The sequence below is a fragment of the Cupressus sempervirens genome, chromosome 9, assembly GCF_028749045.1.
Source record: "Cupressus sempervirens isolate cs-2001-9-10 chromosome 9, ASM2874904v1, whole genome shotgun sequence".
NCBI classification, from domain to species: Eukaryota; Viridiplantae; Streptophyta; class Pinopsida; order Cupressales; family Cupressaceae; genus Cupressus; species Cupressus sempervirens.
Genome location: NC_143126.1, coordinates 213,198,709 through 213,215,012, shown reverse-complemented (window position 1 = coordinate 213,215,012; position 16,304 = coordinate 213,198,709). Strand labels below are relative to the sequence as shown.

The 16,304-nt window shown below is 35.6% G+C and overlaps 1 protein-coding gene across 1 annotated transcript in view; it reads right to left on the bottom strand.

Annotated features, from left to right (window-relative positions):
* Window positions 1-4,016: 4,016 nt before the first annotated feature.
* The window catches only part of LOC149538266 (Clathrin adaptor complexes medium subunit family protein), a 114,719-nt gene continuing 102,431 nt past the window's right edge, over window positions 4,017-16,304 (bottom strand). Inside the window, exons 12-13 of the mRNA XM_089799634.1 lie at window positions 5,048-5,092; window positions 4,017-4,562 (exon numbers count right to left, since the gene is read on the bottom strand). Of these exons, the coding sequence (XP_089655760.1) occupies window positions 4,482-4,562; window positions 5,048-5,092 (126 nt within the window). The 3' untranslated portion in view covers window positions 4,017-4,481. The remainder of the gene's footprint in view (window positions 4,563-5,047; window positions 5,093-16,304) is intronic.

The window sequence follows — 16,304 nt, the reverse complement described above, 5'->3', positions numbered from 1 at the left end:
TAAAGGTTCCTCGTGAACAATATGTTACATATCTATTTTGTGTTGGTTTAATTTTATCAAAACTCTATTTGGTTATAGATTTGTTAAGATCATTTATAGAGTTTACTTCAAATTTCTATATAGCATTGACCTTCATTTTCAACAATTATAAATAAATACATATATTCATATGCTAAAGTTGCAACTAAAATCTACAGTTACTACAAAAGCCTAATTAAATTATCAAATAAAATAGAATTTAAAAAATCAATTTGATTTGGAGAAAATAAATATATTTCAATCTAACATGAAATTATAACAAAAAATTAAAATTGAATCTAAGACAAACAAGATGGATGATTAGATTAGTAAATTCAAAAACAAATTCAAAACTTGGTTTAATCCCATAATTGTGAGCTTGACTCCCACGTATGCTATCCAACGTTTTTAAATAAAATCATGACTCTATGCTTTTAACTTGCAAGGAAATATCCATTTGCACATGTACTAAAAATTGATAGATTTGGTGGTATTTAGAATGGTGAGAGTTTTCTACTCAAAGATTTTTGCTTAGACAAACCTATTGACTATTTCAAATGTTCTAAAATAATAAGTTGAAATGTATTCATGTCATTATCATATGCTAATTTTTTTAAGATGTGATACAACAAGTTATAGTGCAATTAATGTTAAAATGATTATTGCAAGAACATCTTATTTTTGTCTAGCGTAGCAAGAATACACATGGTTGATATAGGTACATGAATAATGTATGTGAGTTAATTTGTTGTTATAAGTGTAATATGATTCTTTACGTCTAAATAAAATTCTTCTATGCCTATAAATTAAGACATTGTTATTATATCTATAATCGAAAATATTTGGTGGTGTTGAGGATAGTGGAGTTTGCAAGTAAATTTTCCTTAGAGGGACCTTGTTGATTAAATCAATAACTTTAATAAATAGTGAGAAAAAGAACAAGTAGCAAATGCATTCATTTGTTTATGATTTTACTTTTAAAAATGAGATTTTATGTAACAAAATGTCATGCAATGGATGTTGAAATGGTCTAAAATAAAAGATAGGGTGTCACCATGTATTAATGGAAGACGATCTTTTTTCAATAAGCTCAACAAGATGGTTGACTCTTACATAGTCACAACTAATAGACATCAAGACAACAATTGCACGTTAACAAAGGTATTGGTTATTACAAATGAAGGATTTACAAGGTCAAGAACAAACCATTAACACCACACTAGCGGCACAACTTCTAACCCACATCAATAGTGGAAAGTCAGCTCATTCAGAGTGGGGGAGGAGAATGAGAGAAGAGTATTGCTCCATTTGCTAATAGATAGCCATCCAATCGATAGTATCACTAGGGTTCACTCACAGTGGTGGGAGGAGAAGAGAGATGGACTAATTCTTCCTTTGTCAACAGAGAACCATCCAAATGATACCATCACTAGCCCTCACTATGGGACAGTCAGCACTAGGAGCAAAGTGTTGGCAACAATGTTCATCAGTCACCAAAGGTTGGGGCAAATCAAGAGCAATAATAGGAGCAGGGTCTGCACAACCAAAGAGACCACACCAATAGCAAGAGGTGGAGTCAAGTCCACTAGAGCATAGGAGTCCAAGAGTCTAGTTCAACAAGAGTTACACCCTAAGGGGTCATCATTAGCATGTAAGGAGTCCTCAAATGTAGAATCAAAGGGTGAATTGAAAGCTCAAACGGTCAAATGATCATCATTTAAATCTTTCCACCAAGTAGTAGCACCTTTACAACATGAAAAAGAGCAATATGTAGATAGAAGACCAATAGAGAAGAATCACAGACATAAAAGGGAAAACCCTCAAAATCCAATGATTGAATCTAAGGTATGTCCCCAACAATGACCAACACATCCCCTAGAAGTGATGTGAGGATATCCATGTCAACCAAAATGCGAGCATAAATAGAGAAACTCAACAAAGCCATAGCCTCAACCACCTTCAAGAAATAGCCAATATAGTCTCAAATGGCTTTAAAGCAAGAAATCTTTGTTAAAATGGAACAGAAGACTAGGGAGAGGAGCCCACACTAAGAGTGCAATAAATATTCAATAAGAGGATTGAAGGAGATTGCCCATGGTTTAGCTGAAAGAGAGTGATTCTGCCAAATCCATAGCTTGCTCAAAATCAAATCAAAATCTTTAGAACAAGAGAATGGAGTAATATGGAAACCTTGCACAAGGGAAAAGCTCAATGTTACTAGAGACTAAGAATCATCAAGAACTAGTTATCTAATGATGGAAATCTAAAAGAGAAGGCTGGAGATTAACAAATCTACAAACCAACCCACAACATTAGCAAAAATTGAATTATCCACCGCATTTGAGTCACACTATCACAAGGGGGTCTTGGCACAAGCAATGGATCAAGATTTCACCTTTGAAGGAAAAGTAGTAGATTTAGCATCATGAGTAAAGCTTTGTCCACCAATAGTAGCAATTTTATTTATTTTTCAAGGGCCCCAACCTTAATGAAGTGTCCAGTGCAAGGATGGTGAAAACCTCATTCACACAAAAAGGAGCCATTTGGGTAGGGCAAAGCAGTTGGAGGCAGTTTCAAGAAAAATTAAGTCAATGTTATTAATGTGAAAAGATGAAAAATGTGTGTGAGTTGACCCTTTGTGAAAGATAGATGCAATTGACTTGAACATCTTCAAATAGATTTAATAGTAATTTGCAAATAAATAATTTGTGTACATGTAAATGTACATATAATTGGAATATTTGGCGATATGAGGATGGTGAGAGTTTATTTACCAAGCATCATTTGGCTTGGCCAAACCCTATTGACCAATAAAAACCTTGGCTAATTGTTTACAAATTTTGGATATAACTGCAAATTTGTGAAATCACCTATTGTTTCTCAAAGAAGAATGGTAAACTACAATTGCCTTGATTTCGTTATAGTCTTGTTACTCGTTATTACTATTTCTTTCTATTATTTCTATAACTTCTACTTGTATTGTATGTCCCCTTGGCAGAAATTTTGGTTCTCAATGCTCTATTTCTTGTAAAATGGATTGGCTCCTTTTCAAACAAAAGATGTAAGGTTTAATTTTAAATTCTTCTAGTATATCTTGAGCTTACATAATGAGCCATCAGTCAATAAAAACCCGCATAAAACAACTGTGTAATTTCTAACATAAGTTTAAATCCCATGAGTTACAAAATTATAGCCTAGTCTATTTTGATCCAACTTTTTTAAACAGAATATTGTGGAACTTAAATTGTGTAATGCTTATTTATAAATTACGCCATCATTCTTCCCTGGCTAACCACATTTAAAAACTTTCCAATAAAAACAAACACGACTCAATTCGCTCCGCTTTTATAGGATAGCGATGTTCGTTTAAAACATGAACCAAATAAGATATTAAATAATCTCGTGAAAGTAATTTTGAGGTTTATAAATATCATGAATTCCAAAATCATAACCTGCTCAATATTTTCCCAGCTTTTTCTGGCAAGCACATTGTGAGACTTAAATTTGTGCAACTCCGTTTAAAGAATCTTCCATCACAATTATTCGACCATAAACACTAATTTGCAATAAAATTTGCAAGATTTCATTTTGTCCGCTTATAGGGTAGAATTGTCTGTTTGCAACGTGAACCAGCCAAAACTTCAAACAATCAAAATCCCCCATTCACTAACTATATGAGTAATGTGGGTAGAACCATTCAACAAAAAAACCAAAAGCTCATTCCCGTTGTAGTCCAAATTCAGCATCTTGAACTACATGTTACTTTGTCTGGCTCTTTGCATAGGCTTCAAAGAACACCCTCTGCAATTTAGCTGACTTGTATTTCTTCACAAAATACTCAAACGAGATTTATTACTTATTAAACAAACAAGTAATTTATCCTCTAGTTCATGAATGGAGATACATGAATATTGTACAACTGCACAACACAAGTTCAATGCAAGCTGACTTCAAAGAACACCCTCTCCAATTTAGCTGACTTGTATTTCTTCACAAAATACTCAAACGAGATTTATTACTTATTAAACAAACAAGTAATTTATCCTCTAGTTCGTGAATGGAGATACATGAATATCGTACAACTGCACAACACAAGTTCAAAGAACACCCTCTGCAATTTAGCTGACTTGTATTTCTTCACAAAATACTCAAACGAGATTTATTACTTGTTTGTTTATCCTCTAGTTCATGAATGGAGATACATGAATATCGTACAACTGCACAACACAAGTTCAAAGAACAGCCTCTGCAATTTAGCTGACTTGTATTTCTTCACAAAATACTCAAACGAGATTTATTACTTATTAAACAAACAAGTAATTTATCCTCTAGTTCATGAATGGAGATACATGAATATCGTACAACTGCACAACACAAGTTCAATGCAAGCCATGCACTACAAGGCAATCCTACTAATTTAGCAGGGTATACACACAATAGGTCGGAATGGCAATGAAAGCATCTCAGCATCGAATCTCATATGAACCAGCTCTTGTGATGTAACGCACCCACTCAACCGTGTTGTAACCATTTTTCTCCCAAACCTGCAAGACAAATGAGGAGATAGAAAGTAGACAAATAACATCAACTTCCACAACCCAATCAATTGGGATCTAGAGCATTAGAAATGGATTAGAGAATATGTTAAATCAAGAACACACACACACACAAATGGACTAAACATAGAAATTCAAGGAAGCTCCTGTCTAATTTGAAAATCTCAATGCATCATATACACCTAAGCTTCTCAGAATTTGAATTTGAAATTTACGCTCCCAACTAAGGACAATAACATGTTTGAAATAATAGCCAACCCAATATCCACTAAACCACTACATATTAGATAATCAAACCCATTACCAAACAGCAACACATTCAACATGGAAATAATCTGAAGCCAGATATTCAATTATCCACAAACTTCATACCATTGGTGAGGCTCAAACCAATAAGGAAGCGCGTGGATTTAGACTAACGCTACCAGTGTCAGTTACTAATAGAAATAAGTAATACTGAAATTTAAATATACCTTCAAAAATCGCACACGTAAACCAGATGCCGTGAACATGGGAACCTGAAATAAAACATCTTACAGTTAAGACACTTGCAACAATATAAAAGTTCTCTTATTTCACAGAAATATATGCATTGGTTCAATGACTTGAATTGAAATTGATAGATATGGCATACGTAGGATGCACATCAATCATTTTGAGGACCTACAATACTGAAAATCATACTCTAAAACACATCTAATAACCTCATAATGCCAACAAGGAAGAAATTAAAATTTAATAATTATATCTTTAATGTATAATTCCACTCAGCATTTTAAAGATCTCTTTCTAAGGCCATTCTGAGCCTATTTGTTGTTTTCACATGGCCATACACAGCTTTTCTTTACCTAAGAAGTTTAAGCTGTTCTTGGAATATTCAAGACAAGTTCTGATTGCAGTAAAACATTAAATTTGCTCTAGTATTCAAAAAGCAGCAGCCTGCAAACAAAGCTATCCAAAGAAACAAACTTCTGTTTAGTAAGTGAATCACAGGCTTTCTTGAGTTATCCTCACGAACCATTCCTCCTACGGGTTCAAATCAATGTCCAAATTCGGGATGCCCCAGTTATGTCTAATCAATCATATGATTCTGGCTCTTTTCTACAAGCTCTTCTGAATGCTTTACAAAATCCCTTCCATGATAATATTCCATGGATATAAAATAAACTAACACAAAAATCTAATATACAAGCGCTATTATAGCCATCTACCATATTCATTTGAGCTTTTTTCCTACCTAGTTTTTATCACAGATCCCAATATATCGACCACAAAAATTCTTTTTCCTAGAGAAGAATAACTTCTACATGAAATTGAAACAAAAGGAAATGAAGACATCTATAACATTTAAAGGAAGCACCAAATTAATGAAGATTCAAAGATCCACAGCAAAAATATTCAGGCTACAGACAATCAGACACTAGAAGACCGACAATGAACATCTCAATAAAATGAGCATGAATATGTCACATGCCATGTTCAAAAATATTAACTGAAATAATTCTAGTTGTACACATTAAATGTACAAATATGTCAATAAATCACATCGTATACCACACTTTCATGCTCTAGAGAAGTCCCAAAATCTGTTGGAAAGGAAAAAGAAAATATTGGATACGAAAGGCAGTTCCAAAGGAATGACGGAACTCAAAATTATATTTCCTCAAAAGGTCATTTTCACCTGACAGCAGGTGTCAATATTGAATTGTTGAGCTAAATCTTCACAGAATCAAAGATTTTTCTATTAAATAACAGTATGTGGTATTTTGAAGATAATTGACACAAGCAAAGGGTGAAAACTAGTGCCAAAGGCTCACCCAACTATCCAAACCACCCTGCGAGAGTTAACACAACGGAAACGAACCCAAAGAACAGCAACCAAAGGAGGAAGAAGAGTGAATTACTTTTATTGATTCATCAAAATATCTTCATACATGCCCAGCTGTAAGGCCTTTTGGGTTACGGCCAATTACAAATACATTCACATTCAAAGATCCAACTGCGAATTCGCACTTTCAGTTCTGCTCTCTAATCTTCTTTCAGTTCTGCTCTCTAATCTTCTTCCCAAAAGCTTACCTAACTCTAAGCCTAAACACTCTATATATACTTGCCAAAATAGCTTACAGATTATTCTAGAACATTACATAAGAGGAAGGCTGACCCAACAATGGTTTGGACACATCCCAAGAAAATATCTTAACATAAATGTCGCAAACAAAATAAATCCCGCAAGTCAGCTCACAAAAATCACGTCCAAATGCTAACGCTCGGGTTACACTGGGTAACTTGGCGAATGAAGAGTCGCTTGGCGTACACTGAGTAACTCGGTTAATCAAGAGTCACTTGGCATACACTGGGTAACTCGGCGAATGAAGAATCACTTGGCGTACACTAGGTAACTCGGTTAATGAAGAGTCACTTGGCGAACACTGGGTAACTAGGTTAATGAAGAGTCACTTGGCATACACTAGGTAACTCGGTTAATGAAGAGTCACGTGGCGTACACTGGGTAACTCAATTAATGAAGAGACACTTGGCGTACACTAGGTAACTCGATTAATGAAGAGTCACTTGGCGAACACTGGCTAACTAGGTTAATGAAGAGTTAGGTGAACACTAGGTAACTCAGTTAATGAAGAGTCGCTTGGCGAACACTGGCGAACTAGGTTAATGAAGAGTTACTTGGCGAACACTGGGTAACCAGGTTAATGAAGAGTCACTTGGCATACACTGGGTAACTCGGTTAATGAAGAGTCACTTGGCGTACACTGGGTAACTCGGTTAATGAAGAGTCACTTGGCATACACTGGGTAACTCGGTTAATGAAGTCACTTGGCGTACACTAGGTAACTAGGTTAATGAAGAGTGAACAAAATGAGCAAGATAACAAGGCAACCCAGGATGCTCCTGCATCAGACAACTGGGGTTGAAAGGAATGATTCTCCTAAATCATTGAGATGTCACAATCTGAGTGGAATCCAACTCAGATTGCGAAATCCATGAAGCATCTTCAATAGGCTTGTTCTTCCACTTTACCAAATATTCATAGTAATTTTTTGCTCTTGTGCTCCTGCCAACTCTCTGATCCAATATCTGTTCAATTTCTTCAATCTGCTTCTTAGGATAATCTTCTAATACAACAACTTCATCATCTGACTCATGATACTTATACAAATCAACAATATTGAATATAGGAGATATATCCATGTCATCGGGTAACTCAACTTCATAAGCATTACCACTGTCAAACTTCTTCAAGATCTTACAAGGTTCAAATTTCTTCATCTTTTTACTGTATGTTCCAACTGGGAATCTTCCTTTCTTTAGATGAACCATCACCTCATCACCAACTTGAAAATCATGGTGTCTTCTAGACTAATCAGCATTCTCCTTATACTTCTGATTACTTTGTTCCAACCTCAACTTCACTTCCTTATGCAAAGACTCCATAAAATCAGCAAATTCTTCTCCTGCAGCGCTTTTCTTTTCTTCACCAGCAACATCTCTCAAATCTGATATACCTCTAGGATGCATTCCGGTAACAATCTCAAAAGGTGTCTTTCCTGTACTCCTATTCACAGAATTATTATATGCAAATTCAGCTTGTACCAATACTATCTCCCAATTACTTGGCTTATTCCCAACTAAACATCTCAGCAAATTTTCCAAACTTCTATTCACAACCTCTGTCTGTCCATCTGTTTGTGGATGGAATGTAGAATTGAACTTCAGCTCAGTACCCATCTTCTTCCACAAAGTCTTCCAAAAATAACCAACAAACTTACTATCTCTGTCTAAAATAATACTTCTTGTTAATCCATGCAAACTCACAATCTCTTTAAAGAAAAGTTCAGCAACATGCTCAGCATTTGATGTCTTCTTACATGGTATGAAATGAGCCCTCTTAGAAAATCTGTCTACTACAACAAATATAGAATCATACCCCTTCACTGTTTTAGGCAATCCAAGAACAAAATCCATACTAATGTCAGTTCAAGGTTTCTCAGGAACAATAATAGGTGTATACAAACCAGTATTTTGACTCTCCCTTTGCAACTTCACAAACTCCACAACTCTTTACAAATTTCTGAACATCCTTATAGATTTGTAGCCAATAATACTTCTCTTTCAGCAAACCAATGTCTTATCAATTCCAAAATGTCCAGCTAATCCACCACTATGCTTTTCCTTAAGGGCCCGTTTGGCAAGTGGAATAGGAATACATATTCTGAAATAGAAAATGGGGCTACGTATTCCTGTTGTCCGTTTGGTTCAGCCAATATTTGATGGGAATTCGCGGACCCCAAAATTTATGTTTTCTAAAATTAAAAAAAGTGGATTAGGAATACGTATTCCAATAACACCTATTTGGGTGGAATTGCAAAACCCCTTTTTTTGGGCCAAAATTGGAATACATATTCCTATTTTACTTCGTATTCCAATTCTATTTTGGTGCATCCAGATTCCAAACAAGGAATTCAAAATTTTTGGAATACGTATTCCAGAATATGTATTCCTATTCCGCTCGCCAAACGGGCCCTAATCAAATTCAACCTCATAGGACTTCTAGGAATACACAACTCAACACCTTTGAACAACATGCCTTTTTGAATGAAATATTCATCGTACTTATGTGGTTTGTCAGATTTGGTGCTCTGCACTCTCTCCACACCTCAGAAAAATCAAGATCAACATCATACAATTCTTTCATTTCATCAAAACCAAGAACTTCAACCTTCATTTCAGTCAACAAAGAACGTCTTATACTCAATGCATCAACAACTCTGTTAGTAACTCCACTCTTATGCTTGATCACAAATGTAAAAATCTGCAAGTACTCAACCCACTTCATATGTCTTTGATTCAATTTATGTTGACTTCCCAAGTATTGTAAAGCTTTATGATCAGTATACAACACAAATTCCTTAGGAATCAAATAATGTCTCCACTTCTTCAATGCTTGAACAATGGCATAAAATTCTTGATCATACACAGAATACTTCCTTCTAGCATCATTCAACTTTTCACTAAAGAAAGCAACAGGTTTACCTTCTTGACTTAATACAGCTCCTATTGCATTACCACTTGCATCACATTCAACTTGAAATAATTTGTTGAAATTAGGTAAAGCCAACACAGGTAATTCAGCAACCTTTTGTTTCAAAGTTTCAAAACTCTTATCAACTCCATGTGTCCACTTGAATTCCTTTTTATCTCCCCTCATTGTTTCAGTCATAGCATTACAAACAGCACTGAAATTCTTTATAAACTTTCTATAAAAACTAGCCAAACCATGAAATGATCTTACCTCTCCCACATTCTCAGGTGTAGGCCATTCCAAAATTGCTTTAACCTTCTCAGGATCCATCCTCAATCCATCAGCTGAAATCACAAATCCCAAATACACAATCTCCTCTTGCATAAAAGAACACTTTTTCAAATTAATCAGCAACTTTTCCTCTTTCAACCTCTGCAATACTTGTCTAATATGCTCAAGATGTTCTTCCTTAGTCTTGCTGAATATCAGAATATCATCCAAATAAACAATCACAACTTACCCAAGAATCTTTTCAGAACTTCATTCATCAACCTCATGAAAGTACTAGGTGCATTAATCAAACCAAAAGGCATAACCAACCATTCATACAAACCATTTTTTGTCTTGAAAGTGGTCTTCCATTCATCACCTTCTCTGATTCTAATCTGATGATAGCCACTCTTCAAATCAATCTTGGTAAAATACTTTGCTCCACTCAAACAATCATTTATGTCATCCATCCTTGGCATAGGAAACCTATATTTCACTGTTATCTTGTTAATGGCTCTGTAATCAGTACACATTCTCCATTCTCCATTCTTTTTAGGTGCTAATACAGCAGGTACAGCACATGGACTCAAGCTTTCTCTGATCAAACCTTTCTGCAACAACTCATGCACTTGTCTGTTAAGTTCTTCATTCTCTGCAGGTGTCAATCTATATGGTGTTTTGTTTGGCAAACTAGCTCCAGCGATCAGATCCATACAATGACTTATACTTCTTATTGGAGGTAAACCATCAAGAATATCATCAGCAATAATTTCTTTATACTCATTCAACAACTCTGCAATTTCTTCTGGCACTCGGTCAATACTACCATCTGTCATTCGATCACCACTGACTAGCACTCGGTTAACACTATTTTCTTGCACTCGATCTCCATTGACAAAACTCGATTTTCTTGGAATTATAGCAAAACAGACTTGATTCTTTTTCATTTCCTTTTCAAATTGTTTCCCATTAACCATGCAAATTTTTACAATAGTACAATTAACCTCATCTGGACTTTCGATCAAAGGCAACAATGTTTGTTTCTTCCTATTTACCTAAAGAGTATATTGATTCAATCTTCCATCATGTACAACATATCTATCATATTGCCAAGGTCTACCCAACAAAATATGACAACAATCCATGGGCATAATATCACACAAAACTTCATCAAAGTAATATCCAATTTTGAACTTCACAAGGCATTGCTCACTTACCAATATCTTATGCTCATCTTTGATCCATGAAACATGATAAGGTTTGGGATGTTTCAGGCTCTGCAACTGCAACTCCGTAACCAGCTCTTTTAATGCCAGATTTGTAAAACTTCCACTATCAATGATCACTTTACAGCATTTTCTAGCCATCTTACATCTTGTCTTGAAAAGACTTCTCCTTAAAACAGGTTCCTCATCACCTCCCTTATTACATAAGGTTCTTCTCACCATCAAATTTTCTCCAGCCTCAGGTCCACTTGGTGAACCCTCATCATCTTTTTGAATCACAGCATTTTTGTTACCTTGCCTACTTTTAGAGGATCTACATTCAAAAGATCTATGTCCCTCTTTACCACATCTAAAACAATTACCATGAAATCCACCTCTAGAATAGGAATTACCTCTTCCTCGATAAGAACTAGTGCCTCCTCGGTAAGAATTACCACTTTTCCATTCAATCTTGCCTTTGTCATCATTCTTCCATTCAGATTTGCCTTTATCCTGCACAGAACTTTCAGATCGGCCACCTTCACCATAAGCTCTACCTCTGCCTCTCTGGAATCTGCCACCTCTACCTCTTTGTCTTTGTTCATGCTTCTTTGTCAAGATCTCCTCAGCCTTCAAGGCATACTGGTATGCTTCTTCTAAACTTTCCAACTTCACAAAACTTATCTCATCTTGTATTCCAGATCTCAATCCATTAATGTACCTTGCAATTTTCTCAACATCATCATCCACATGTCCAGATTTGATGTCCAATCTATAGAATTCCTCGGTATATTCTTTCACAGTCATGTCTTTTTGCTTCAAATTTTGTATCTTTCTCAACAAGTTAACTTGGTAATCAGCAAGGAGGAATTTGTTCTTTACCTTGTTCACCATCTTTGGCCAAGTTCTGATCTTCTCCTTTCCTCTCCTTTGTCTATCAGTTTGCAAGTGCTCCCACCATAGTGATGCATGACCTTTCAACCTAGTGACTGCAATCTTCACCTTTCTATTATCAGGAGTGTTTTCATACTCAAAGAACTTCTCCATATCAGAGATCCAATCCAACATAGCATTGGTGTCCAATTTTCCATCATAAGGAACAACTTCTACCACAGGCTTTAAATTTTCCCTAGACAATATTTGCAACAATCTTTCCTCGTCTTGATCTTCTTCAAGTTCTGGATTATGGTTTGGTGTTGCTGCTTCATCATCACTTACATCATCAAGATGTGCTCCTCTCCTCTGGGTTGTCTCCACAGCATCTAATCTAGCTGCAATTTGTCTCAACTGATCCAATATAGCATTATCAACATTATTTCTTCTACCACGAACCATCTTTACAAATCAGGTTCCTGCAAGATCGTAACCCTCTACAAGTTACAGGTCAAATCCGCAAATCTGCCACCCTACAACCAAATCCAAATCAGGGTTCTACACGATCCAATCTCCACAAGGACGAACCTCAAGCTCTAATACCAATTGATGCAAGCAAAGGGTGAAAACTAGGGCCAAAAGCTCACCCAGCTATCCAAACCACCCTGCAAGAGTTAACACAACGGAAATGAACCCAAAGAATAGCAACCAAAGGAGGAAGAAGAGTGAATTACTTTTATTGATTCATCAAAATATCTTCATACATGCCCCGTTGTAAGGCCTTTTGAGTTACAGCCAATTACAAATACATTCACATTCAAAGATCCAACTACAAATTTGCACTTTTAGTTCTGCTCTCTAATCTTCTTCCCAAAAGCTTACCTAACTCTAAGCCTAAACACTCTATATATACTTGCCAAAATGGCTTACAGATTATTCTAGAACATTACATAAGAGGAAGGCCGACCCAACAATGGTCTCAACACATCCCAAGAAAATATCTTAACATAAATGTCGCAAACAAAATAAATCCCGCAAGTCGGCTCACAAAAATCACGTCCAAATGCTGACGCTCGGCATACACTGGGTAACTCGGGGAATGAAGAGTCGCTTGGCGTACACTGAGTTACTCAGTTAATGAAGAGTCACTTGGCATACACTGGGTAACTCAACGAATGAAGAATCACTTGGCGTACACTGGGTAACTCGGTTAATGAAGAGTCACTTGGCGAACACTGGGTAACTAGGTTAATGAAGAGTCACTTGGCGAACATTGGATAACTCGATTAATGAAGAGTCACTTGGCGTACACTAGGTAACTCGATTAATGAAGAGTCACTTGGCATACACTGGGTAACTCGGTTAATGAAGAGTCACTTGGCGTACACCGAGTAACTCGGTTAATGAAGAGTCACTTGGCATACACCGGGTAACTCAGTTAATGAAGAGTCACTTGGCGAACACAGGCTAACTCGGTTAATGAAGAGTCACTTGGCGAACACAGGCTAACTACGTTAATGAAGAGTCACTTGGCATACACTGGGTAACTCGGTTAATGAAGAGTCACTTGGCGTACACAGGGTAACTCGGTTAATGAAGAGTCAATTGGCATACACTGGGTAACTCGGTTAATGAAGAGTCACTTGGCATACATTGGGTAACTAGGTTAATGAAGAGTGAACAAAATGAGCAGGATAACAAGGCAACCCAGGATGCTCCTGCATCAATAATTACTGTTGGAAATATTCAAATATATGTATATTGCTGGATTTCATATGTTTTTGTATGGATGAACCCAAACCCAAACTTTTTTGACCAAACCATCAAAGTAGTATTGGGATTGACAAATTAGATGTTGAGGTGAAAACCAATGTTGAAATTTTACTTGATCATTTCTAGCCAGGATGGTAATATACTGATAAAGATGAACAGCCTTATGAACATTTCAACAACCACTCATAGCTTGGGATTTAGAGAAAAAATGAAGGTCTTGTACGAATATGAATTTTGGTGATTTTCACCAAAACAATTAAAATTGCATTACTTATGTAAATGTCAATTGAGTAGTAGTAAATTGGATATACAAGAACTTTGAATCAAAAAAGGGAAAAAAGATAATCATCTAATATATCAGCCTTTGTTACCAGGCTTGCACCCTGCAGTCTCAATCCAGGTTCGGGTGTGTGCTGGGTGCACACAGGGTGCACGCCCAGTACAGTGGGTGTGCCAGGGTGCTTAAGGGCAGAAAATTTTATATAAAATATAAAATTTAAATATAAGTTTCTTACACTTCAATTAATATTTTATATAAATACTGTCAGGATGTTTGAGTGGTTCAGATTCATAGGATTTATAATGGAGATTTTAGATTTTGGGAAATTTAGCCAAATTTCAGGAATCGGCACACCTCCATCATTGTTATCTTCCCCAGCTTTTCTTGAAATTCAAAGATATATCTGATATTGGAACAAGATTTTCCAATGATTCTAAATCATGTCATCATAGATCTCTCGATTCCAACTCCACACTCTTGACTAGCTTGGTCCAACTCTCACTCATATCCCTGACTGACTTTAATACCCAGCGATCCAAAGTACCTCAAACTCATATCTAAGACTCAGAGACTTGAGAATTACCACTGAACTATGACAACCTGGAACAACTACCCCACTGAACTAAAAAATTTGGTACTCTTAATAGTATTGAGTGTTAATGTTAGTGTAGTTTAAGTCGGATTAAACTCACTAGAGATATATGTATGTATGTATGTATGTATATCAGAGATATATATTTATTTAGATATATGAGATATATTACATATATATAATATATTATATATGTGATTTTATATATATACAAATATATGTGTGTGTGTTAAATAACAAGCTATTATATTAAATACTAATGAATAGACATGTCCCATGAAGGGACACATCTATCTATGTTTCATCTAATATAAGAGAGATGGCTGTCATTTGGAAAGAACATACCGCAAAGGCACATTTGCAGAAATCCTCCTAACTCCAACATTGAGTATTTGAGTATTCTAATTTTTAATTAGTAATTCAATATTCAAAACTTCAATGTTCATTGTTCCATTTTCAAGTATTTACAATTTGGCATTTATAATGATCAAGTATCATACTATAAAATGATTTCAATCTACAATTTTGTATATTTCTCCTTTTTTCCTGTACACACACACAAATGTACCCATACCCACCCAAACCCCTAAAAAATATCATGAACCCACGTACCGGGTTTGCGTGACCGCACCCACACCCAAACCCAAACCAATAACTTAGATATCAACACACAGTCACTACCAAAGATTGAAAAGGATACAAAAAGAAAAGTTTTTGTATGAAAAAGATTTTCCATTTTTTTCACCAGCATTATTGTTAAGTTTATGAAAGATACATTTATCATCTTTCTCCAAAAGTTTTCAAGCAATTTTTTCTACTACCATATCTCTGTATTTTTATTCAAACTTCTGTCTTGACAAGCTGAAGTTATGGTTCCAAAAATGATGAATTGGGCTGAGAAGCCAAGCTCCCAGAAACAACAGATCCCATTTTACAGGTAACAGACAACAAAGTTAAAGCCTTGACTGACATTCATTTATCCACAGCAACACAAAGCAGCTAAAAAAGATTTCTTCTGAACTGTAACAAAGAGAAAGTTGAGATTACCTGTGAACTAAAAAACATTGTCGGAGATTAGGAGCTCCCACTAATCAGACACCTAAAACAAGAAAAGGTTTACAGAATTGCTCTGTAGAAGATTGATCATGATGAAAAGAATGTGCAGAGTGATAAAAAATAAAAATAAAAACTGGGACAACTTCGGATGTGCCTATTGAAGTCTTGACTTATTTAGTTTGGTTCACTCCATGAGAAGATTTGCAGCCACACTTTGCTTGTTATGAATGATGAAGGAATATTTTCAAAATGCTTTGCCTAAGTGCAATTGTCTGCATAGCCTCTTTATATATGCCCAATCTTATAATCTTGAAGAAGCTAGGCCAACAAGCTTTGGCAGATAATTTTAAAAAAATTAACTTTATTCAGAACTTTGATCTTGTCATAAGCATTGATGCTTTGCACTAAACCAATGGACATAGATAGAAAAGAGGAAATGCTTTGGTGCATAATGGAGGAAGATCTTTTGAATAGATTAGTCCCAGAAGCAAATAACTAAGGTTCATATTCTCAAATTCAAAAGGAGAAGATTAAATTCACCACTACCCAATCTGCATATTACACATAGTACACAACTACAATACTATCCGAACTTGGCATGTTTATAATATAGACCAATTTGTACAAATCATCTGACCATTCT